General features: G+C 53.9%; 7 protein-coding genes across 7 annotated transcripts; 1 reads left to right on the top strand and 6 right to left on the bottom strand.

Moving 5' to 3' along the window:
* Window positions 1–241: 241 nt before the first annotated feature.
* Window positions 242–2047, bottom strand: PG997_008236 (uncharacterized protein; the record flags this gene model as incomplete). The annotated part of the gene is made up of 2 exons (XM_066812551.1): window positions 242–1498; window positions 1553–2047. The coding sequence occupies 2 exons, from the start codon at window positions 2045–2047 to the stop codon at window positions 242–244; spliced, it is 1752 nt and encodes a 583-aa protein (XP_066667893.1).
* A 1096-nt stretch (window positions 2048–3143) lies between these two features.
* On the bottom strand, window positions 3144–6618 carry PG997_008237 (serine endopeptidase; the record flags this gene model as incomplete). Its single annotated transcript, XM_066812552.1, has 14 exons — window positions 3144–3249; window positions 3315–3580; window positions 3650–3737; window positions 3795–3900; window positions 3974–4080; window positions 4137–4661; window positions 4749–5515; window positions 5566–5622; window positions 5677–5740; window positions 5794–5893; window positions 5951–6014; window positions 6066–6154; window positions 6207–6447; window positions 6502–6618. The coding sequence occupies 14 exons, from the start codon at window positions 6616–6618 to the stop codon at window positions 3144–3146; spliced, it is 2697 nt and encodes an 898-aa protein (XP_066667894.1).
* Window positions 6619–8336: 1718 nt separating this feature from the next.
* PG997_008238 (uncharacterized protein) lies at window positions 8337–10274 on the bottom strand (the record flags this gene model as incomplete). The annotated part of the gene is made up of 7 exons (XM_066812553.1): window positions 8337–8602; window positions 8711–8958; window positions 9020–9099; window positions 9185–9346; window positions 9447–9833; window positions 9917–10060; window positions 10137–10274. The coding sequence occupies 7 exons, from the start codon at window positions 10272–10274 to the stop codon at window positions 8337–8339; spliced, it is 1425 nt and encodes a 474-aa protein (XP_066667895.1).
* A 965-nt stretch (window positions 10275–11239) lies between these two features.
* On the bottom strand, window positions 11240–16787 carry PG997_008239 (2-5A-dependent ribonuclease; the record flags this gene model as incomplete). The annotated part of the gene is made up of 3 exons (XM_066812554.1): window positions 11240–12073; window positions 12121–14086; window positions 14146–16787. 3 exons carry the CDS (start codon window positions 16785–16787, stop codon window positions 11240–11242), a joined length of 5442 nt encoding a protein of 1813 aa, XP_066667896.1.
* Window positions 16788–17941: 1154 nt separating this feature from the next.
* Window positions 17942–18142, bottom strand: PG997_008240 (uncharacterized protein; the record flags this gene model as incomplete). The annotated part of the gene is given in 2 exon segments (XM_066812555.1): window positions 17942–18078; window positions 18094–18142. The coding sequence occupies 2 exon segments, from the start codon at window positions 18140–18142 to the stop codon at window positions 17942–17944; spliced, it is 186 nt and encodes a 61-aa protein (XP_066667897.1).
* Window positions 18143–18506: 364 nt separating this feature from the next.
* On the bottom strand, window positions 18507–20014 carry PG997_008241 (uncharacterized protein; the record flags this gene model as incomplete). Its single annotated transcript, XM_066812556.1, has 4 exons — window positions 18507–18910; window positions 18973–19423; window positions 19504–19738; window positions 19983–20014. The coding sequence occupies 4 exons, from the start codon at window positions 20012–20014 to the stop codon at window positions 18507–18509; spliced, it is 1122 nt and encodes a 373-aa protein (XP_066667898.1).
* Window positions 20015–22197: 2183 nt separating this feature from the next.
* Window positions 22198–22744, top strand: PG997_008242 (uncharacterized protein; the record flags this gene model as incomplete). Its single annotated transcript, XM_066812557.1, has 2 exons — window positions 22198–22572; window positions 22637–22744. 2 exons carry the CDS (start codon window positions 22198–22200, stop codon window positions 22742–22744), a joined length of 483 nt encoding a protein of 160 aa, XP_066667899.1.
* Window positions 22745–23582: the final 838 nt, after the last annotated feature.

The raw sequence follows: 23582 nt of genomic DNA on the forward strand, positions 1-23582 counted from the left end.
GATAAGCAGATAAGTTTCTCGAAGCAAACATGGCTGCTGTGATTTGCGGTAAGATCTAATCATGACACGTGACCGTGTATTATGCTAGCCATTCGGTCGACGCGCGTGTCAAATCTCATTTTCTCCAAAGCTGGTGAGATAGCTAAAGTGGCGAGGTTGTACGGCGTGGGGTTAAGAAAGTGAAATTTATTTGTAGTTATTAATTTATTTATTCTATATATGCACTCCTCTTATTAATCACTCACTTAACCTCGTTAAGTCTCACGAAGCACCTGGCCGGTTTCGTGGTCAATGTGTCTACTGCGTCAAACGAGTTCAGCTCTTCAGGCAGCGGACCGAACTCGAAGTTCCACACGATCAACGTCATCAGGATCCGGAGCTGCAGGTAGGCAAGCCTCCTACCGAAACATCCACGAATGCCGAGACTGAAGGCGAGCATGGGACCGGCCTGCGAGTCGAAGACCTGCGTGCTGTCGTCCTCGGTCTTGAGCCACCGTTCGGGGACGAATTTCGCGGCGTCGGACTCGTCCCAGGTACCGCGCATGTTCTTGTGGGACTGGGAAGAGGGGCTGCGCAGGGACTCCTCGATCGCAAAGGCCGGCGTGGTGAAGCTGGGACCGGTGATGGGCAAGAAGATCTGGGTGCCTTTGGGGACGTGGTGGCCAAGGATGGTGGTGTCGACGGCGGCGGTACGGAAGAGGGTTCGGACGGGGCCAGTGACGCGGAGGATCTCCTCAACGACCGCATCCAGGTATGGTACTTGCGTCTTGATGATCTCGGCAAAGGTGGGTTGGCGGCCTTCGCTGACAGCATCGGCGTAAGCAGCCCGGAGAGACTCCCGGAGAGTGGTCTGGACACGCTGATCCGCGGCGAGATGCTTGAGGCCCCACTGCAGAGAGGTAGAACTGGTCTCGTGACCGGCGCCAATGTAGCCATACAGTTCGTCGTACATGGAGGGCGAGTTAAAGACGGGCGCGCGACCGGCCTTCTTGGCAGAGGCAATCTCACGCTGCATCATGTAGTCCAACGCCGACTTCACTTCGGCCCCGGCTTCCATGCGCTTCACGCCCAAGGAGACCTGTCGATCCAGCATGGAGAACTTGGCGGCGAAGGCTTCCCTCATCACGGGCTTTCGGTTGTTCATCTTATGGAACAGGCCAGGGAAGGGCTGGGTGGCGGCTGCTCCGACGGCTTCTTGCTGGGTTCCGTGTGCTCTCAGGTCCACGTTGGGCTCGTTCTCGGGGAAGACGAAAGGTTCATCCTGTCCAGCGGAGGAGGCGTCTTGCGCATTGGCAGCGGTAGATCGCACCAGATCGGTATACAGGGCAGTCATGCTTTGGTTATCACCCTCACCCAGGGCGACTACCTTGATGATATCAAACGTCATGGTGTGGAGGTCATCCTCGGCTCTGAAAGGGCGACCGCCGGCCTTCTGGGCCTTCAGCTTCCAAAGCTCGATAAAGTTCTGAGCGTTGTTGTAAATCTCCGGTCCAGAAACCTGAAATCCAGTTAGTAAGGGCAGTTCGGTTAAAGGGCTTTGGGGCCATCATACGGTATTCAAGAAATGAGGCGTCATCAAGTCCTTGACAAGCTCTCTGTTTGCCTTGAACTGGGGATTCGATGTGGCCATGGCGATATGATGCCATGGAACGACGCCAGAGAAGTTGGCGACATGACGGGGGCCGCGGTCAAACTCCTTGCCTCGTCGAAGCAGAATATCTTGGGCCTCCCGAAAGTCGGACAGGATCAGGACGGGTTTGGAGAGAGGCGCCAGGAAGGCCTGAACGATGGGGCTGTTGTGCTTGGCCGTCTGCAGATTGAACCAGGCGCGCGGTCGGCCGCCCTCCTTCTTGATCTGCTGGATCTCGGCAGCGTCGCCGAGGATCGTCTTGACCGCGTCCTGGTTGTAGGGGATGCCGGGCAGAGGCTTCGGCAGCGCCCAGTGGTAGGCGAGGTATAGGACCGAGAGCACGCCGACGATGACGGCACTCGCCGCGAAGGGCAGGCGAGCGAACGGGTAGGCCAGATCCAGCGAGGCGGAGGACATGGTGACGACTGACTCAGGGACACTCGCGAACTGATTCAAACCCCAGAAAAGCAGAAGACCGTGACGCAGAAAAGAGCACGAAGAGGAAGCGCTAAAAAGCGGGAGAGCGGTCCCATTTGAACTCAACGGCCACTGGGGGTCCTTCGGTATCTCGATCAACAAATATGGGGAGAGGCGGAGGCCCGGAGAGGGAGGACCCTGCCATCGTGTTACCTAGCATTGGCAATGGAGCCCCCTAAAACACCACTTTTCGCATCTGGGCGACTGGCCCACCAGCCAGCATCCATTTCATCGTATTGTCACGGCGTCCTATCGTGGCGGTTCGTCGTCGAGCGCAATTCCACCTTTCGTATTTTCTTTTGGGAAAATGAAAAGTTTCTGGGATGGAAGGGCCAAGACGACGAGGCGATTGGCCTGTTGGCCTCCGGCGAGCATGGGATCTACTCCGAGTAATTGGGAGCAATCTGCCCACGTGGAGTGGCAAGCATGCAACGATGAAATTTTGCTGTTGGCAGTCGCAGTGGAGTCATCATGATCAGTCAATCTGGCCCAGGCCTTATCGGCTCACTGCTAGGGGGGCCCCAGCTTAGTGTTAGGCTGAGAGCGAATAAGACGTTGTCGCCGGTGATCTTAATGAATCTCTCTTATGACTATGCCGCGAAGAATACCGGTCTCGGTTTAGCGGTGATTCAATAGGTGCTAGCGTAGTATCAGTCGGGTGTTGGTGTTGGTACCCGCGCGGACTCTGCCAAATCCCCGGGACGCTAATCGCTCCACTACAACGTCTCTCAGACAGGTCTCTCTCTGTAAAGACCAAAGAGACCCAACGCACATCATCCAAATTTAAGTCGTTCCCGGTCAGGAGATGCACCCCCGAAGGTTCGTTGCTAATTTGGACACTGTTCATTCAAACAGGAATTTGTATTGCATCGTGCGGTAAAGTAATCACGAGGAGCTACTGTGTTTGCCGTACGATACCAAGAAAATTAATTACGACCACCCTGCCAAGCCGAGTCCGTGGAGCAACCACCCAGCCAAGCACCAAGCGTCACCTCAGCCCTGCATATGCCGATCTGCCGAGCCTCAAGGGGTTGTATTAGTAAGGGGTAACCGTGATATATTCCACCCCGTTCAGATTCCAAACATGCCACTCATCTGACTGCTTGGGGTCACCGAACGGGTAAAGTGCCGCAATGCGCCAACTACACCCGCATTAGTTACCACGACACGTTAAAAAAGGGGGTGCCAGAAACAGCACAGTACTTACTAGTAGTCACCGGGTGCGATGTAGGATCCATTGGCCAGTTTCCCGAACCACCAGAAGGTAGACTCCTTCCCGGTCCATGCGTCACCTCGGCTCAGGGGCACCGGAAACGGAACGGTCACGTCTGTGTCGTTATAGAGACTCGGGTCGTAGCCCCATCCGTTGCTCCCTAGCCCAGCATAGTAGGCCACCGAGCCGACGTAGCCAGGAGTTTGTCCCAGCACAGGTGGGTATTCCCAATTCTTCTCTTCCCAGCCTTTCTCGAAGACCTGATCACAAACAATGTCAGCTGCTACCGCATTTTCTGGGACATTAATATTGCTGTGGCTTTCACTTACATCCCAACGAAGTTCCTTGGTGCCGTAATGGAGATCGAGGTATATCTTTGGGAAATTCTGGGCTTGCCACGTCAAGTTGAAGTCGTATCTGTTCTCATGTCAGACTAGTCAAATATAGGACTAAAGACAAGTTGAAATTTCCTACGTGTGAAAATATTCGATGTTGTCTCGGTTAACACCTCCGTACTGGTACGGGACGCTGTCGGTGAACATGCTGTTTTGCAGTTGCTTGTGTATGTCTGCACTGACTCCTGTTCCGAAATATATAGTGTCAGTGATGCATCTTGAAATGGGATGAACTAAAAGAAACGGAAAAAAGCATACCTAGATAAGGGACAGATAACTCTTCCCCGTTGCTCCCCGAGATGAGAATCTTCCCACTATACATTCCCAATTTGGCTGGATCATACTCGGGGTATTTGAAAGTGAAACTGAAAGAGGCTGTGAGCAGTTACAGACATTCCATATAAGACAAAGGCTGACATACCGAGCAGTTTTTGTTTCCCCAGGTTGTACTGTGAACGTTCCCTCTGGTAGGACCACATCCGGTACCATATCCCTTGGTGTCTCTTCGAGGAAATAGGCCAAGTACCAGGGATATATCGAGGACTGTGAATCGACACCCGCCCACGGCTGCAATCTGAATTTGTAAGTGACGGGCATGCTTCCTCCATTCTTGATCTCCACGGACTGCTCCGGCTCGAAGCGTGGTATATCGCCCAGGTTCATGCTAGATGACCCCAAAGTGGTAGTGTAGTTCAACACCTTCCACGCGTTGATCATGCCGGCCCCAACCTGTGCCACCGGTGCCCAGTTCCCAAAATCCGGAGGGTTCCCCTGAGGCTGTTCGACAGACCACGGTAGTGCCGCGCCGCTTGCCACGATCCGGTCGACCAGCTGCTTTGCAAACCCGTTGCCATGGACGGCGCGGCCCCCAAACTGGCCAATGTAGAGAGCGGCAACGCCTGCAGTGTAGGGGCAAGCCATAGAGGTACCGCTCATTACCGCGTAGCTACGAGTGAATGTTAGTCATCGTGTGTTAACAGCCAATACTTCTTGGTGGTTGGACAGATTCAAGTCAGTAAAAGGGGTCACTCACGCAGTAGCTCCGCCAATATATGTGCTCAGGATATTGCGTCCAGGGGCAGCAATATTTGGTTTCATCTCCATGTCGTAGGTTGGGCCCCATGTCGTATAATCAGAGGGTATACCTCCTGCTGAATTGAAGACACCGACTTGTCGCGACCCGTGAGCTGTGAAGTCTGCGGTCACGTTTCCCCCTGCTTTGACAGTCTCGATGATAGCTGCACCGGCGGCTGCCTCGATCATTGCTATATCGTCGTCAAAGTCAGGAGTACTGGGAGCAAGGATGGGCTGGTCGTCGTCATAGAAGAGAAAATGCTTAGCGCCAAGCTCTGCCACATTGGCTCTCTTCACCGCGAAGTCGCATCCGCCCCGGCGAATAAGGGCAATGGAGTTTGTCAGGTTGAGATTGCTGTCAGCCAGAGACCTGCAGGCGTCCTCCGCGCCTGAGGAATTCAGGGATACCGGGACGATCGGCATAGACACAATGTCCCATGGATTGAACGATGGCAAGTACCCCAGCGTGGTCTCGTTCACAGTTCCACTCAACGAAAAGGTGGCTTGGAATGGCAAAGCGGCTATCTCGCTGGCATCAACGGAGGCCACGGCCAGGACGTTCTTGCCCGATGACCCATTACTGGCATAGAAGGGCCCTTGCTGGCCTTCATTGCCCGCCGCAATGGTCACTACCACGCCCTTGTCGACGAGACGTGAGGCCACCGTTGCCCATGGGCCATCGGTGAACCCACCGGGGCCGCCAATACTCGAAGTAATGACATCAGCCTGTCTACTGCGTTAGCACGAAACAAACCCGAACTAAAATTATTACTCACGCCATCATCATATGCGCGTAGAAAAGCTTCGATGAGTGTGTCTTCGTCCGTATAACCCTATATTCAATGTTAGATGAAGCCGTGGCATAGCAAGTAAGGAACAATGCTTACACCACCCTGCTTAGAAAAGACCTTGTAGGACAGAACCGTTGCTTCAGGAGCAACCCCTGAGAACCTATGCTGGGTTAGAACGTTGTACGCAGCAGCTCTGGCTATTCATAGACTGACCATTCACTTTTCCCAGCGACTATACCAGCCACATGCGTACCGTGTCCAAGGTCGTCATCTATTGGGTCCGAATCGGGCTCTTTGGCCGTATTTGGCCAGTCTGTAAGAACGTCAGCACGATTGCTAGTTATAAAAAGAATTCAAGCGATGGACGCACCTCGATCACCAACGAAGTCGTACCCAGCAGCGACTTTGAAGCCAGGGCCAAAACCTCCTCCAAGCTGTCACATGTTAGTGATAAAACGGTTGCTTATTGGAGGTTTAGAGCGTACCGCTTCGTGATAGTAGTTGGTCCCAGTGTCAACAATCGCCACCTTTACCCCTTTCCCGTAGATTCCGGCAGCATGACACTTTGAGACGCCTGGATTCCAATGTGAGCTCGCCACCGCAATTTTACTGTGTTATGAACTTACCTGTGTATTCGTGGACGGAGTAATTTGCTGCACCACGACTGAGTGACAGAGTCGGCGTGATAGGGGGAAGCTGAATACGGCCAATGGACCAGGTGCTACGGACCTCGCCGTCGGCCTGCAACGAGTTCGCGCTGGCCTCCGTTTCGATACTGAGACCCTTGAACACCTCAGAGTCGAACGTTTTCAAGACCTTTGCGCCTGTGGCCTCGACTTTGAGCTTCAATGACTCGATGGAGATACCCTAGACATTGGTAAGCTTTTGACGGCCCTTGCCTTGGTAGATATAGAGACTGACCTCTCCGGCTTCTATCATGAGCTTCTTAGCGACAATCGCCTGGGTAGTATTCTTCGTTACATCAGGGCCGGATGCTGCCAGGGCAGCACCCACGAGTACGAGTACGGGAAACAGCATGATGGCAGGTTGCAGGTTGAAGCGTTGATGAGCATATGAGCACGATGGAAGTAGACTTCGCATCGTTCCCTACGACATGTTATATACCCGAACCCGGTCCAAAGGATCATTCCTCAAGCAAACCAAGACAGCCCATCATGCCGGTCGGGGATGAAAAGGACCTTCCTCGTGCAGTAAAGTTCGACAATAACACACATCCGCGAAATCCCGGACGGTGATAGACATCGCAGTGCTGTTGGTGTGTTAGCGATGCAGTCATCTTGCCAGAGGAGATGACAAACGGATGTTGGTGTCACGCCAGTGCTGACATCTGGGATCACCGGGGTTGTTAACAGACCACTCTTACATGATACCATTGACACACAGTAGCCATCATCGAGGACAGTTGCGAGGTTCAACTCTTTGCTGATTGGGTTGTTGTCGTGTATCGGCAAGCCTGGTAGACAAGAGGCAGGCCCGTTGGTCTCTCCTCCCAAGTTTAGCGATCTCTCTCAGCAGCGATGCAACCCTACTCGCCGTGATGGGATAGATCAAGTAACGATAAGCTTTCGGGCAAGGGCGATGGCAGGAAATCCAGCGTCTTCCCGGGTCCCGGCGGAAATTGACATGCTTGGCGCCTCGAACCGAACGAATCGGCAGCCCTTCCTGCCCTACAGACGAGAACCGGAATCCTTCCCATCTTCGCCTATGTCCTGCGACGCGGCTGGTCCCATCGTAAAAATAGGAGACCCTGCCCTGCCATCTTTATATGCCTCACGCCGCGAGCATTGGAGCGAGCCATCCGATCCTTGAATCTCGTGCATCGACAGGGGCACTCGGTCGGGCCCGATTCGCTGCAACGTCAACCCCGGCCGGACGTGGGGGGCTGCATGCGGAAAGCCGGGTAACCCAACCGAATGGCGAACTCTTCACCGGGCCCTACCCATGAGTGGCTGTAACACTTCCATCTCGCTTGTCACTCGGTGTGCGGATCGCGTTCCCGCGACGATTGAGATTGCTTATGGATAGCCCACATTGTATATCTGGAACTCGTGGGGGATGAAGGTACCTGCGTTCTGCTCGAATTAAACCACCAATGAGAAAGAGCGGTTCATCCGAAGACTTAAGTCGCCCGCAACGGCATTATGGGCGGCATCGTGGGGGTTCGTTCTCGACCGTTCGAGCGAGGCAGCACATGCGCGCCATTGGATCAAGTCAGCCTCAGGTCTGCGAACCCTCTATAGTATGGAAGACACGATCTTTACAGTAAAGCTAGGAGCGGATCGAAGATGTGGTGGTGCCGAGATTATTCGCCCATTCTTCGATCCATCCGATGTGTACTTTGGTAGAGTATTGACTTTGAACTGGGGTGCAATAGGTGTGAAGTCGGGCTGTTGAGGAGTGTGCCTGCCGTCTGCCTCGATGATCTAGCACGCGGTATTGGGCCCATTGACCCGTCCGAGGGTGCTTGCTATTTCCCCACCTCCAACTGCAAGGATACATCTCGACGGTCCAACCCGTGATGCCAGGGGTGCTGTAGAACAGGTCTGAGTCGATCTTTCATCCTTTTCACATAGGGGATCTTGATAGGAGATGACAGACATAGTCAAGCTTCAAGCTTCAAGCTTCAAGACGCGGCGGGCAGTTGCGTTCCGTCATTATTCTATGATCATACAATCTAATAAGCTACAGCATTACGAACGAGTCCCCCTCCCTCCCAAGGAGAAGAGATAGACATCTCAAGTGGTTCTCTTTACTACGAATGCGCCGCGCTCCATCGTGTTGATAAGGATGTACCCAGACTTGAAGAATGGGTAGTGGCTCCAAGACCCCACAAACTCGATCTGGCCGCCACCTTCCGCCTCGTCATCTTCGGGGTAGATGTCGAAGAATCCAGCCTCGGTGACGCTCCCGCCGGTTGGATCGGTGGGGATCGAGGATATGTCCAGGATGCTCAGCCCTTGGCCGTAGTTGCTCTGGTAGGCGAAGTTACCGACGACGAATTCTTTAGGCAATCACGGTCAGCAAGCGATTATTCATATGGGAGTACTTTCCTTCCTGATCTTCCCGAACTTGGGTGAATGGACTAGGATAGGGAATGCATCAGACTTACGGTTGTGGTCGATGCCCTTGCGGCTATGGCGGTAGAAGCCCGTCAGCTTGGGAGCCTCCAGCGACTTGATGTCCCAGAAGTAGGTGATGGGCTTTCCGACTCCACCATCGGTCTTATCGTATTCATCGTATTCGTCATCCATCACGAGCCAGTTGTCTTGGAACACCCAGCCCTGGTGCGTGAACGCGGATCCCTCATATCCAGTGCGGCTGATGATGTTGGTCGTGTTCTTGTCCGTCACGTCATAGCTGCAAGGCAAATGACTGTTAGTAAACCAAAAGCGCTCGTCAATCGCGTTGAGAGACTTACATTGTCAAGGTGTCCTCATTGTATCCAAAGCAGATATCCTTTCCGTTGTATTTCTCGTCAAGGCCGCGGTACACAATGCACTGCAATGACACGGAGATAGTTAGCAAGGACGAGAAATATTTCTACTTCAGAAGCCTCTCAGAGACCACAAGCAAAATATCGTACCTGCGCGTCATGAACGTAGCCATCTCCAGGGGCGCAGCCGGGGCTGACCGGGTTCGAGGGATCAGTGAGGTCAATGAAGATGAGACCTGAGGCGCAGGCAGAGGTACGGGGCTGAGCGCCGACAGCAACAGCGTACTCCTTCTCCTCATTGATGACGATGTTCTGCAAACAAGAGAAAAGGTTATGTTAGATTAACCACAGGCCTTGAAGTAGCAATGTTCTTCCTCCTTCTTACTGAAGGAAGAGGATGCTGTGTACGTACGTGAGTTCGGCCGATGGGAAGTCCATTCCAGTAGCCAGTCAGATCTTTCCCGTTGGTGAAGGTGACGGGGCTGGCGGGGTCGACGTCAACAAGCTTGGACATGTCGAAGATCTGGACGCCGTGGTCGACCGCTTCACTTCCAATGACGATGTAGTTCTTGTATCCGCGAAGCTCGCGCCACAGCGAAGGCTGCGCCGTCGTGTATTGCGGCAGGCGGCCGAGGTAGACGAGCTTGCCGGCCTTGGTGATCTCGGCAAAGGCGGCGCCGTCGGCCTGGGCTACGGCGACGTACTCGCGGCCCTCGGGGCTGGTCCAGCCCCAGGAGGAGGATCCCTGGCCCTTAGCCGAGCCAAGGTCGGCGTGGCTCTTGAAGTCGTAGAAGTCGACCTAGAGAGAGGAGAGAGGAGAGAAAAGTCAGTGGATATGCTGCTTGAGGGCATACCATAGAAGGATATGTCAGTGAGGCTCACGTTACTGCACGCAAAGGTGTTGTTCTTGTCGCCGGGGACGACCTCGGCAAACCCGTCCACGCAAGGTACAGGCGCCTCGCCGGCGTAACTCTTGTACTGAGTCACTTCGAAGATTCCCATCTGCTCTCGAGCAGCCCATTGCGCCTTGAGAACGAGTAGTCAAGTCAGCGGCCCGTGTCTTACAGGAAGTCGCATCAAGGGGAGAAAGGACATTGCTTACATGCTTCAGAGCCATGATGCCCTCGTGGACTTCACCACTGTCGTAGCGTTCACTCCGGGCCGGGTTAGGGATTTCCTTACCCATGGCAGTGGACTGCCATGCTGCCACGACGGCAGCCAGGAAAGTCTGCGACTTCATGGCGATATTGGAAGAAGAGTTGGTCGAGGAAGTAGACAGGAATGACTGTACTGGGAGAACCCACGAAGATATTCAGCACGCACACTCTCACATAGACGAAAGAGACGGCATTGTCGGCGCTGGGAGAGATGTTCTATATATACACACACTTCTGCCCTCGCGTGCCCCGGCCGACTTTCGCGCCGTGACCCTGGCCCATCCTTGCGTCTCCTCAATGGGCTTTAGTGAAGAACCGAGCACGGGGTTACATGGTCGATACATCGAAGCGGTATAAGCGAGCTCCGACGATGTCGAGTGTTATCAGGTTGCAGCGGCGAGATGCAGTGCAATCTATATAGCGGCTTGGCCATGCGGCGTACAACGGCGGGCCATTGCTAGATGTGGTAGGTGCCAAGCTCTGTGGGTGCGACTGCGTTCGGCAAGCGGGAAGATTGCGGCAGTTCGCGTGCTTGGCAGGCAACGCCTACCACACCCATCCCGGCGCACTTTCTGCCGATTGCGACGATGCCCGGCTGGAACATTCTCCTCTGCCAGGTGATCCAGCCCTTGCTCCAAGTGGTATTGTGCAAGATGGCACCATGCTTGCCAAGTCAGCCGTCCCCGCATCGTCCCGCCATCGATAGCTGCGACCTTCTTCATTCGAAGCAGTCGTCATTCTTCAGCGCAACGCTGGACTTTGTACGTCGTCCTCGATTTCGGGAAGGTAGCTTTTCCACATCTACCCGATCGCGAGTTGGGTATACCGAGATCTTCATCGGCCTCCTCTAGCCGCCCGCCACCGACGTGGCGCAAATACGTTGATGTAAGTTTTCACGTGCATGTCCATTTGGGACGGTGTGGTGTGCACTATAGACATGCAGATGATTGGTATCGTAAATGACTTTGAAATGAACGCTTATCTCGCCCCTCAAAAAGCTTCGCTATATGCATGGTAAATCCCTAATCCCCCACAACGTGGTTGCTTATCAATCCAATTCTCCCGAGACGTATCCAATCTGCTGCCGGCGCGTTGCCTGGCCCTGGCCCTGGTTCCCCAAGTTGGTCGCGAGGTTGTTTTGGCTATCGACCAGCTTCTTCTGCTCACGTACACGTTCGCGGAAACGCCCATCGGCGCTCTTGTCGAACTGATCCATCTCCTCGCGCTCCCGCAGCCGGATGCTGCTGAGCTGGTTGGCGTTGCCGACGCGCTCGTTCCCCAGGTCGCGCTCCCACTCAAGCATTCGGCTTTGCCGCTGGTTCTCGAGCGCCAGCTCCGTGTTCCCGACGTCGCGCGCCCGTCGGACGTTGGCGTCGGTAAGAGCCTTTTGGTGCATCACCTCCTCCGTCTGCCTAGCACGCTGCTGGGCCATGGCCTTAGCAAACAACTGTTCCTCCACGTAAGCCCGCTCCTGTATAGCCGACAGGTCTTCGTGGTGGGCGCGCTTCTTGCGCGTGTCTTCTAGTTCGGCTTGGGCGGCCCAAATCTGGGCTTGTACAGTAGCCAACTCTTTTTGCCGTGCGATTAGAGCTGCGTGATCCTCGCTCTCCCTTGCAGCGCGCTCCAGTCGTGCTTTGCGCTCTTGTTCCGCGGACAAGACGCTTTCGGGCATGCCTATTGCACCTTCTGGCTGGGGGCCAGCATTGGCGTAGTAAACGTCGGTACCACGATTGGCCTTCAGAAGAGCGAGCAGCTGAGGGGTGGCCTCAGTCTGTGGCAGGACACGAGAAACATATTGTGTAGGTGAATATGTGAATGCGCCATCAGTGTACTGATTGAAAGGCTTGTTAATGTGTTTCCACATATCTGCTCGAAGCAAAACCTTGGCAGTGGTAAGGGGTCTACTGATTCGAGAGCCAGAAGAAGTACCGACTTTCCATCCGACTGGACCGTGATGTCAGAGTCTCGGAGCAGAAAGTTTATCGCCCTCTCCATAGCCTTCTCCTTGATGGCCGTGATCTCACCCGCGTCGGCAGCATGGAGGCACAGCTCACCCAAGGCGCTACGGCCACCGTGTTGAGGACTGGGAAAGTCAGGTTCGTGTCTGTATTCCACCAATATCTGCATCGCTTGTAGGTTGAGCTCGCGCGCGGCGTTATGCAACGAGCCGTCGTTTCTCGAAGCACCCGCAGCGAGCAAGTTGGACATCATCGTGATCGCCAGATCTCCACCAATCGCTGAGGCCGTGGATAGCGGTGACCGTCCTGTTGAGTCTGTGATGTCCACCTCAGCGCCTGCAAGGAGCAGCGCCTTCACAATATCCTGCCGCCGGGCGTCAATTGCCAGCATGAGCGGGGTGGTACGAGTGATGCGTGTCTCAAAGTTGACTTTCGCACCCCGATCAATCAGCATAGTGATAACTGCACTGCTGATCTTCTTCTGTGGCTGTAAAAGAGCCCAGACAAGTAGCGTGACCTGCTCATGCTCCTTAACTTCGTCCATGACCCGATGACTAATCATCTGATCATGGTAGTAGCCAGCATCGAGCAATGCTTGGAGAATCGCGGTCGATCGAGGGAATCGTGTAAGTGCCCGGACCATGACCGGCTCCGAATCGGGGTACGTGAACATCACATCAACCCGATTTTCGCCATCGCCGTGCTCAGTCAAGAGTTGAATTAGCTCACAAATCTCCTCCTCCGATGCTTCGGCATCAAATATCCGACGGAATGCGAGGGTGAGCGATTCCGAGTTCGGATTTTGCTGAAGGAGTGTTCGCACCAGGTCAGGTTTCCCCTGCGATGTCGCAATCTGTAATGCTTCGCCTTGGTTGAAGTTAATATCTGCGTCGTGTGCCAGTAGCAGCTCCAAAAAGCTTTGCGTCAGGTTTCCCGGGTCTTGCGCATATTTGCTAAGGATTGCCGCAAATGCAGATGAAACACCGTCCCCGAATGCTCCTTTCCCTAGGAGCAGACGGGCTATTTCTAGACCTGTGTCCGAAAGCCAAGATTCGACGTTTTCGATGGCAAAGGCTTGTCGAAATACCTCGGACGCGTCCTCGCGACTGACTTTGGATTCCAAAAGGTGAGCAAACATCGCCGGCGGCAGGGCACGGGTTGCATCAATCAAGGACTGGCATCCGTTGGCGGCAGGGTTTGCCCGATTGGCGATCAACAACTGTATCAATCTTTCTTCGGGGTCTTCCTCGTTGATAACTCTGCACAAAGCATTATGCAGAGTGTTTGGAGCGGGTTTACCGGCCTGGAATATCCATTCCATAACCGTGTAGCGTGTGTCTCTGCTAAGGCTCCAACAGGAATCTATTGCGCGTACCAGCGTGGCCGAAGACGGCTTCTTTTGCCTTCCCCCAACCTCAACGATGCCCAATAGCATCTCGAGGTTGGAGAGAAATGCGGTCTTGGTGGCCATCGCCACGGCCTCGCCATTTTTGTAGTCGGGGCTTGCCCCGTACGCCAGGAGAAGCTTCAGCAAGTCTGTTCCCGCGTCGCCAAACCGCTCGGCCGATATGAGCTCAGCATCTACAACTTCGCCGGTGACACCCTGTTGAAGTAGCAGTTTGAAGACCTCGGCCCGCCTTTCCAGACCAGAAATCTCTGTGGCCGCCTGGAATCCCTTTCGTAAGACTGGTTGTGCAATCTTACCATCGCCAGAGAGTAGCATTCCCAGTACATCTGTTGCCCCTGACCTGCAAGCCTCCACCACAGCTTGGCCATCCTTGTGGTCAATGCTTCCTCCATTCTGGACAATTATCGTACCGAGCTCCAAATCCCCATCCGTGGCGGCAGCGAGAAGCGCGTCAGAGACGACCTCCCCAGACGCTCCAGCCTTTAAAAGGCTACCGCATGATATGCTGCGTTGTCTCCTGTTCTTGCCTCTTGTTGCTTGCGCAAAACCGTGGTTCAGCACTTCCGGCGTAAACTTCTTTTTCCTAACATCAACTCAACCACGTCCTGACTCTCTCCCTTGATGGCCTCGATGAGGGCCGCCCCGTCTTTAGTATCTGCATGTGATAGCAGTGCGTTGATGAGTGGTATGTCATCCGGGTAGGTGTTCACTGCAAAGACTAATGCACGATTGACCTCGGCTGGGGGTATGCCGCCTTCCAGTATCCTCTGGGCGAAGGTGAGACGATCCATTGGGTCTTTGATACGTAGTGCATGTGGCATAGCGAACGACAGCGTGTGGGGGTTGGGGCACGCCCTGAACAGGAGGTCCACCATTGGTGTATTCGCAGAAGCGACTGCACGACACATTGCCTCGCCATTGCATGCATTGACATCGGCGCCGTTGGCCAACAAAGTCCGCGCGACAGACATCGTGCGTTGTTCGAGAGGCGTCTTCAGCGTGTTCTGTACCTCCTCTATGAGAAGGTTGCTGATGACCTCCGGCGATTGGGCTTTTCGGATAAGTGAAGCCAGCTTCTCAGCCTTGACCGCGTCCGAAGCGAAGCTGGAAAGATGGTGCATGGCCTGCTCTACCGTCTTCGCATTTGGCTGACCCAGATTGAGTACGATCTCCAAGGTTTCGGGGTCTGGGTCTTGCATGGCGTAGATTACACCCATGCCATTATTGGTGTTCATATCTACATTGCCCTGTTGTAGTAAAACCTTCAGCAGGTCCTTGTCAACAGGCCTGGTCTGTAGCAGTTTATCAACTGCAGCGAAAACGCCTGAGCTATCTTGGCCAGCTCCAGCAGCAATGAGCATCGAAGCCATATGTAGCCTCTTCTCCAGGTTGTTCACCGTCATGGCCAGGGGTAGTGCTTTTGCTGCTGTCTTAGGGGTCGGATGACTCTTCATTAGACGAGTAAATAGGCTCATGTCCTTTTGTGAGATGGCCGCAGTGATGGCAGCTCCTTCGTTGAAGTTGACATCGGCATTCGAGCGTAGGAGCAGAGCGACTAGACGGTCGTCGCGGTGTGGTGGCAGTTCATCCACTACGTTCTGTAAGGCGGAATGCACGGAGGGGCCAGAAACACCGGCAGCGAGGAAAGCCTCCGTCATTTGGTATCTTTCCAGGCGAGGAAGGTTCCGCACACTGGGAAATACCTGAGCCATTGCGTCGTTTGCAGGAGGGCGGTTGGCTAGAATGAGTTTCATTATTGGCACATTGCGCTGTTTCACAGCAAGTTGCAATGCCAACGCCCCCTTGTGGTCTGCGGATGCCACCTCGTGCCTCTCGAAGACCATGCTGCGAGGGCCTTTCTTCAGACTACGGTCGCCGACAACCTTGCCCGGAAATTGAGACGTGACAAGTAGTTTCGCAGACTCGACATCTCCGGCCTCAGCTGCGTCAATCAGGGCTTCATCCAGCGACGTTCCGCAAGCGCCTTTTCGAAGAAGAAGGTTCAAGAGCATTTGTCGGTCTTCGAATCTCATCTTCTTGGGCATTGCTTCGACGCATTCGGAAGCTTGAATAGAATTTAGAGGTGCAGAGCCACTCAGAAGGATCTCGGCCAGGTCCATCTTGCCTTTAGATATGGCTTTCCTTACAGCGACTGCATTTTCATACTCGATTGATGCACCGTAAGAAACAAGCAGATGAACCATGTCGAGGTAATCGGTCGCACTGGCGTGAATCAAAGCGCGAGCGACCGAATCTCCTCCAGCACCAGCGCACAGTAGTGCCTCGGCCAACATAGTTTTCTCGTTTGCATTGATGTTCTGGTGATGCATCACTTGTTCGAAAGCTTCGCTCAACCCCAGCTGGTCAGGAGGCTTGTAACCTAGCAATATCGCGATTGCGATATCCCTGCGCCCGAGGCCAACAGCCGCCTTCAGTGCAGCAGCACCATCATGGTTTCCATCGGCGGTCGACTGACTCAGAGCGACAACGGTGCTTAAACAGCCAGCTCTAGCGGCATCGACCATGCACTGCGAGACGCACTCTGGAGATGGCCGTCCGTCTGATACCAACACCATGGAAACAAGATATGCGTTCTCTCCCTGTGCGCATATCCTCCTGAAGGCTTCCTGGCAATCTTCTGACGAGGCCACACTGGCGCCGTAACTGACCAAGAGCATAGCGAGTGATGTATCCTGGTTCTGGAAGGTAATGGGCAATGCGGTATCGAGGCTGAGTGCATCTGCAAAAGGTAGCAACACCTCAACCATTTCCCTTTGCCCATTTTCTACTGCTCGTTGCAGGACTTGGCTTCGCTCCGCTAGGTCCAGACTCTTCCTCCGCGTCAACAGGCTAGTTCGGCTCTTTTGCGCCAGATTGACATTACCACCAACCAAGTTCAACTTGGCGATTAGGGCCTGAGCAACGCCCGGGGAGCCCTTATTCGTAACGTGGGTGGTTAGAGCATTATAGATTTCTTTGTACTCCCAATTCTTCTTCTTCGTGGTGAACGCTCTCGTCAGGCCAACTTTCCCATGGTGGCTATGAGAGTCAGACAGGCGCTGTCGTCGCAAGAGCTCCTCGGCCAGGGACTCGTCGCTCTCCGTCTGGTACGAAGGCGGCGTCTCCGGCCGCAATACGGGGTCTGGGGGTAAGTATGATTCTATGCCCCATTCCTGGCCGAGCTCTTGAAGGCGGGTTTGGCCGATTTCCGCGGCCGTTGCGTGCTCCATATTACCGACGAGCTCCGGTACAGCCCAAAGAGTGTTGCAGCCTGGTTCTGCAAAGAAAGCCTCTTAACCCGATTGTATATGCGACCGGTATGAGAAGTACGTAGAAAGTTGGAAAGAGGCGAAGTTAATGCCAGATGGTACGGCGTGTGAAACGGCGTTGTCAAAATTAGGCTCAAGGCCGGCAGACGTCTAAGGCATACATAACAGGCGATGAAAAGTCCGGGATACCTCGCAAGTCACAGACAGCCTCGTGGGTTATGTTATGGAGCCCCGGCCCCGGAAGCAAGTCTTATGCAGGTGCTGCTTTAGGGGATCACTGCTATTGGGCGGCTAGCAGGTAGGCTGATCCCAGGTAACAGCAGCGGGCAAGTAAGAAAGGGGGAGAGGGAGAGGGAGAGATGGAGATTCGAGAGGCTGGCTATACCGGGATATAAAAAAACAAAATAAAAAACGAAGGGGCGCTGATAGTCGGTAGCTTAATTGAAAGAATATCAAGATTTCAATTCGTCAGTCAGCAGAAAGGTAATTGATCATCACACACGCGTGTGGCTGGAGGAAGGATAGCAGCAGCACATGGGATGAAGAGAAGTCGGCAGAATACGCGGGTTGATCGACTTCGAGAAAATTAATGTTGCATTGACGAACTCTTCCTTGAGACAGGAGCTTCAGCCACACCCAAAACGATTGCGCTACCGCTGCGTTAGGGGCAGTTCTGGCTCTGGCACGCCATGTACGTCGTACCTACAGATTAGAGATGTAGCGCCCAGTGGAGCAAATAGTGCCATAGTGGGCAGTATCGGCCACCTGCTGATTTCAGGCCGCCTGCGAGCATCGACCAACCACGTTATTTGACCCTGTCTTGGCCGTCCTGCCGTGCCTGCTAGCATCCATCCTCATCAAATGGGCGCTTGACCCCGTCCCGCACGTTTGACGTCTCCATCGCCCGCGTATTGAGTCGCGCCCGCTGCCACTGCGCCTCCAAAATGCCATCATGGTTTGCGCAAGCGTGCGACCTTCTCCCAGCCTGCCTACATGTATGTACGCACAGCGCGCGTACTCCAATCGACATGTCTCCCGAGAAGATGTAGGTTGTGTGAAAGAGCCCGTGGGAAGAAAGAAAAATACAGAAAACCAATAACGACATGCGCGTGGGCTTACGTGGCAGGATCGGCAACCCAATTCTGCCAGGATTGCCTCTCTTGCTTTCGCGCCATCATGCGCGCAGCCCTTGCTTCCTGCCGTACAACCTGACCCTTCACATCCCGGCGACCTAGGAACTGGCTCTTGACAGCTGAGGTGAGCTTACATATTGTCAATGGGATCTTTTGCACGTTGGAACGCTGGAACGACGACATGGTAGCTCTGAGGACGGGGACAGCCGGCATGCGGATACGATGCGCCGGGCGCTTGGAGCTGACCCATCACCCAGGGGTTCGTGGTCGGGATGAATCATCCAATTTCCTGGTTCCTGGTCCTCACCCAGAATGCTTGTGATATCTTCAGGCGCCAAAAGTTTAACCCGCATGCGTCATCTATTGTGCTCTTGTCAACAACACCAGCCAGTTTTGTACAATTTGGTGGATTGGTCTTTATTTTGTCTATTCATGTTGATGTTTGTATAGCTTTTATGTATGTATATCAGAGATAGCCCAGTCTTGCCGCGCTTTCCCAAGCCTTTATGACCATGTTCTAATCAGCTGTCGCAAAGCTTTGCCACAATTAAGAAGACGGTGTCTTCACGGCGTTCAGCAGCTCAGCCGGGGGCTCTTGTCGATATCCCTTGGGGTTGTTGGACACCCATCGCCACAAGTCCTCGCAAGCCTTTTCCATGGTAAGCTCCGTCTTCCAGCCAAGTTCCTCGTTCGCCCTCGTAGGGTTGGCAGTCAGGTCCAGAACGTCACCTTGCCTGCGCGGCACAACATCGTAGGGCAGATCCTTGCCGACCACCTTCTTAAACGCGTTGATGATCTCGAACACGGTGCTGCCTCGCCCAGATCCCAGGTTCCAAGCCTTGACACCAGGCTTCTTCTCGCGAAGCTCGTTCAGGGCGACCAGATGGCCTCGGGCAAGATCAACAACATGGATGTAATCGCGAATGGCAGTGCCGTCGCGAGAGGGGTAGTCTGTCACCAACCGGTTTAGTCGCAGAGTCAATACGCTAGGTGGATTGTTTTGTATTACTCACCATCGCCAAAGACCAGCAGCTTCGGGCGATCTCCCGTCGCAACCTTGCCCAGGAGAGGCAGGAGGTTGTAGGGCACGCCCTGCGGGTCTTCACCCATGAGACCGCTGGGGTGGGCACCACAAGGGTTGAAGTAGCGCAAGTTGGCGCCGTTCCAGTGCTCGTAAGGCTTGCCAGCCTTCTTCAAGTTGTTGCGTTGCGCATTGACGTGGTCCTCGATGATGTTCTCGACGAAGGCCTTGGTGCGTCCGTATGTGTTGGTCGGGCCAATGGGGCATTGCTCGGGAATGGGAATCATGTTGGGGAATCGCGTCGCATCACCGTAGACAGTCGCAGACGACGAGAAGACGATGTTGGAAACATTGTGCTTCGTCATGGAGGAGAGGAGCGTCATCGTACCTCCTACATTGACGCGGTAGTACTCGAGAGGGATCTCGCCCGACTCGCCAACAGCCTAAGGCCATGGTCAGTTCGCTGAGACAACGCAGGTGGACGGGGATGTTATGGTCCTGGGGGGCCAAGCAAAGGGCATACCTTGAGCGCAGCAAAGTGGATGACGCTGTCGATTTCAGGGTGCGCCGCGAAGACCTTGTCGAGCTCCTCTTCGTTGGTAACGTCGGCCTTGTGGAAGATAGGTCGCTTGCCGCAGAGCAGTTCGATGCGGTCTACAGCGACCTCGGACGAGTTGTAGAGACTGTCGACAATGACAACATTGTAACCGTGCTGCAAAAGAGCGAGCGTCGTGAAGGAGCCAATGTAGCCGGTGCCACTACAAGCCACGTGGGTGGTTAGCAGGGTGTTCTTATTGCCTCTCTGCCGGTGGTGGTGTTTTGAGGCGCGCCTTGTGCAGAACGATGGCGGGGCGACAATTCCGGGCTGCCAGTCCAGTTCTGTGTCCCGATTCCATGCAAACAACAACCGCACAGAGGCAATGAAAGGATGCGGGGTTCAAGACAGCTGTCGCTCCCGATCCAGACCCTAGGGCGCTTAACGGGCTGAAGTCTCCAACTTACCCAGTAACGAGAACAGTTCCAACGGCGGCCATGTTGACGCAATAAGTGTGTTCTGGATTCGGTTGTATGCGGGGCAGAGATGGAGGATCGAGGGGGAATGCGATGGATGAGAAGGAAAGATTCGTAAAGCAGCAACAGGAGGAATAATAAATCAATGCGATGCGGGGGGGGAGGTGACAACAGCCCAGGTGTACTAGGTAGATGTAGCCTTTAGATTACTTGCCTGCTCTCAGTGTCCTTTCATCTGGCGCAGTAGCAACGTCTATTCCAAATCTCGTTACGATCACCTTCTGCTTGCTTCAGACACAGGGTTGGTGGGGGTTTCCGGATTGTCGATCCACTCCCACCAGGCACGATGGATCCCCATCAATTCGCTAGAAGCCCAGGAAGCTTGCTGTTTGTTCATGTCTCGTTAGCGGCCGATTGTACCTGACGTATGCGCTGCGCAGGCAAACGGTACATGTTCAGCTTCGTCGCAGCTACCCGTGGCCCCTCCGCGAGAATCAAGGCAGCTGGTTGGATGCGCGACGAGGGATAATCCAAGGATCTCCAGGGCTCCGATAATGATGCCACCTCCCGGCTTGACCATCTTATTAAACGGATCAGTGTTCGTCATCTTCACCGCCGATGCTAATTGAACCCAGCGAGCTTCGCTTGGCGCTATCGACAGCGTTATCTTGGGAAGAATTCGGCTGATCCTGGTAGCGGCGGGCAGAGAAGAGTTTGGGATTTACTAAGTGGGTGCATGAAACCAAGACCCTCTGCTCCCACTCCTCCCACTCCTCCCTCCATGGATTGATATATCGCCCTCATGGCTCAAGCTGTCGAATCCCTCTTGGGCAGGTCAATGGCAATGGCAATGGCAAGGTCTTGGCATCATCTGCTTATCCGATGGATGAGGCCATCAAATCTGAGAGAATGCCAAATTGATTCGGCTGTAAGTCATCAATCAACAGGCATGTTTTGTATCTCATGCGCATTGGAAGAAGGTTGAGATTGGATTCGACATTCTTGGACCATACCTATACAGGCGACCTACAGGTTCTAGTTGCGCTTACAGACACTCGAAGGAAGAGCCTTAATCCTCCCCAGCGAACTAACAATCCACAAGCACTGGATTCAACATTTATAGCATCCTGCATTTGATGTGCCTCTCGGTCGTACGAATAAACTAGTCAGCTCTAATAGGAATAATCACTTTATTTGTTCGGCTGTATTTGAGGGTTGGCACTTAGGTACGTCGTTTGTTCGTACAACTGCAAGTGAACCTACCTACATACCTACATTGTAGATATCGAGCTTGGGCTCCGAAAGAGGGTCACTTCCCCATCTTCACCACTCAAGTCGAGTCACGTGGATGGCCCAGAAAAAAACCGTCCCTCTAGCGAATTCAATCTACTCTCCATCAGCCACCAAGTCCACTCCCGACGCGTGCTTGCATGCGCCTCAAGCCGCCGGACGCGATCAAGGCAAGTCCACCCCCGGCGCAATTCGCATTCCTGAATTGGCAGATACCATCGAAGCACGACAAAGAGCAACTGGAGCAAATGATGCGACACTCCATATTTCAGTCCACATTCCAGTCTTTTCTTTGACCTCTCCAGCCAATCCCCTAAAACGGCAACCCAAAACCATCGACTCGGTGCTGTGCGTTGGGCCGGTTGCTTTTACATGTCTTGAGCTCGCTCGAGTTGCCTGGGTGGAGGAAGTCCTTGAGCTGTCTCCCAAGCCGTCAGCCAGCCTTTGTGTGCTCTTCAAGCTGCATTGTCTCTGCCGTGTCCGGTAATACTGACACCAATGGGGTTCATGCTTTTCTGAACGCGCCATCGTATTGTCTGTTTCCGGGGGTGCTGGAACAATCATCAAGGCCACCTAGAGCTACCCTAGTCAGCATTGTCAAAGCATTCATCTAGTCCGCCAGAACCATCAACAATAGTTCTCAATCACCAACTCAAAGGGGGCTACTATCAAGTCCTTTCCTATTCTCTTGCACACATACGAAGCTGTATATGATTATAGGATTTGAACCACGCCTGACAAATTGGTAAGATCCATGCCCGGCTTCCCCTTGGATCTGAGCGGCTACGCTGTGCACACAAACTGTACCTAGTCACTCATTCACTTGTACACCAGCTCAGAGTAACTTTTTCTTCTACAACTGCTGACCTAGACGATAGGACCTCGCCGTTCTCATAGCAGCCACCGCGTGCACAAGATGCCTCCCAAAGCCAATAACAATAGGCCTACTCGGCGTGGCACACGCAGCAGCACCCATGCTGGAGATTTGACAAGGCGTGCCACTGAGGAGGCTGAATCAAGGAACCGAGGTGAGAAGGCCATTGATGCAATTATGAACGTCCGCCAGACAAACCCCGCTGGCTTGTCTGCTGCTCATGCGAGCGCAGTCTACGGGAAGAACACATACTCGGTGGATCCTGGCCGCTCCTCGGACTCAAAGGTGTTAAAGGCCGTCGATGAGGCAGCCGAGGATGAGGCATTTGAGGCACAAATCTTCGGGGCGAAGAAGAAAAAGAAGACGGCTATGGACCGCTCAAGCTCCAATGGCCTTCGAAAGGCTATGTCCGATGCTGTCGCAGATATGACTACACACAAAACAAAAGAGGATATAGACCATACTGACTTTAACCCTGTAGATACGGCTGGCTCTGCCTTCGACCCGAGCTCGTCCGTTTCGGCACAGCATGATGATTTTGACGGCGAATGGGAGAGTCATGAGCACCGAAATGGACCAGAACCCGTGAGAGGACCCCTTGGTCTTGTTAGGCCCCCATTAGACCCTAGCAGGCCACCACATCTTTCTGGCAATAGGAACAACTATCCTGGCCAAACGGCGGACCGGAACTCTTCCAGCACTACGTTTCTTGACCAAGGCAGCACCACTTACAACGGATTGCGGCCTCCTTCGGAACCTCCCTCGTCTCTTAGGAGCAAATACGGAATCCCGACCGGGCGTGCTTCCTCTGAACCATACTCCCCTGGACGTCCTGACACATCAAGGAGTTTTATTCAGGAAAGTGATTTGTACGGTGATGCATCAGTCCACACGCCTGCTCCCGTCACGGGTAACAAAGGAACATTTCGACCTTCGCCGCTCGGGCAGTCGAGCGAGGTGGTTGAGACTATACAAACTGGCCAGCCCAAGTCGCCGCCTCAGCTCAAACCAACTACATCGTGGAACAAGAAACGGCCGGAAAGTCTAACAGCTCTTGAACAAGAGAAGACCCGTAAGCCAATTGTTGGCCCCCATACACCACATATTCCGCATCTTGGCGAGAATTTGTCGCCTCCACCTTCCTTGGGCTTTTCGGTTGAGACCACAAATGGTGCCTCGAAGGAGAATGAACGTCCATACAAGGAACCAGAGGACGTGACCGACCTTTGTAACCGAATGCGATACAGCAAGCACCCACAAGTGCTTGGCCCCGATGGTGTACCTATGCTTACGACGCAGAATATTACACAAGAGGAGCAGAAGGAGGTTTCTGAGCTACGACGCCGCTTGCAGAACCCGAACCTGGTGTCTGCGACCCTAGGCAGAGCTTCGCGTCCACACACTCATGATCCATTGCCGACGTCTCA

The sequence above is a fragment of the Apiospora hydei genome (assembly GCF_038363865.1).
Source record: "Apiospora hydei strain CBS 114990 chromosome Unknown utg000006l_segment0_segment0, whole genome shotgun sequence".
Classification (NCBI taxonomy): domain Eukaryota; kingdom Fungi; phylum Ascomycota; class Sordariomycetes; order Amphisphaeriales; family Apiosporaceae; genus Apiospora; species Apiospora hydei.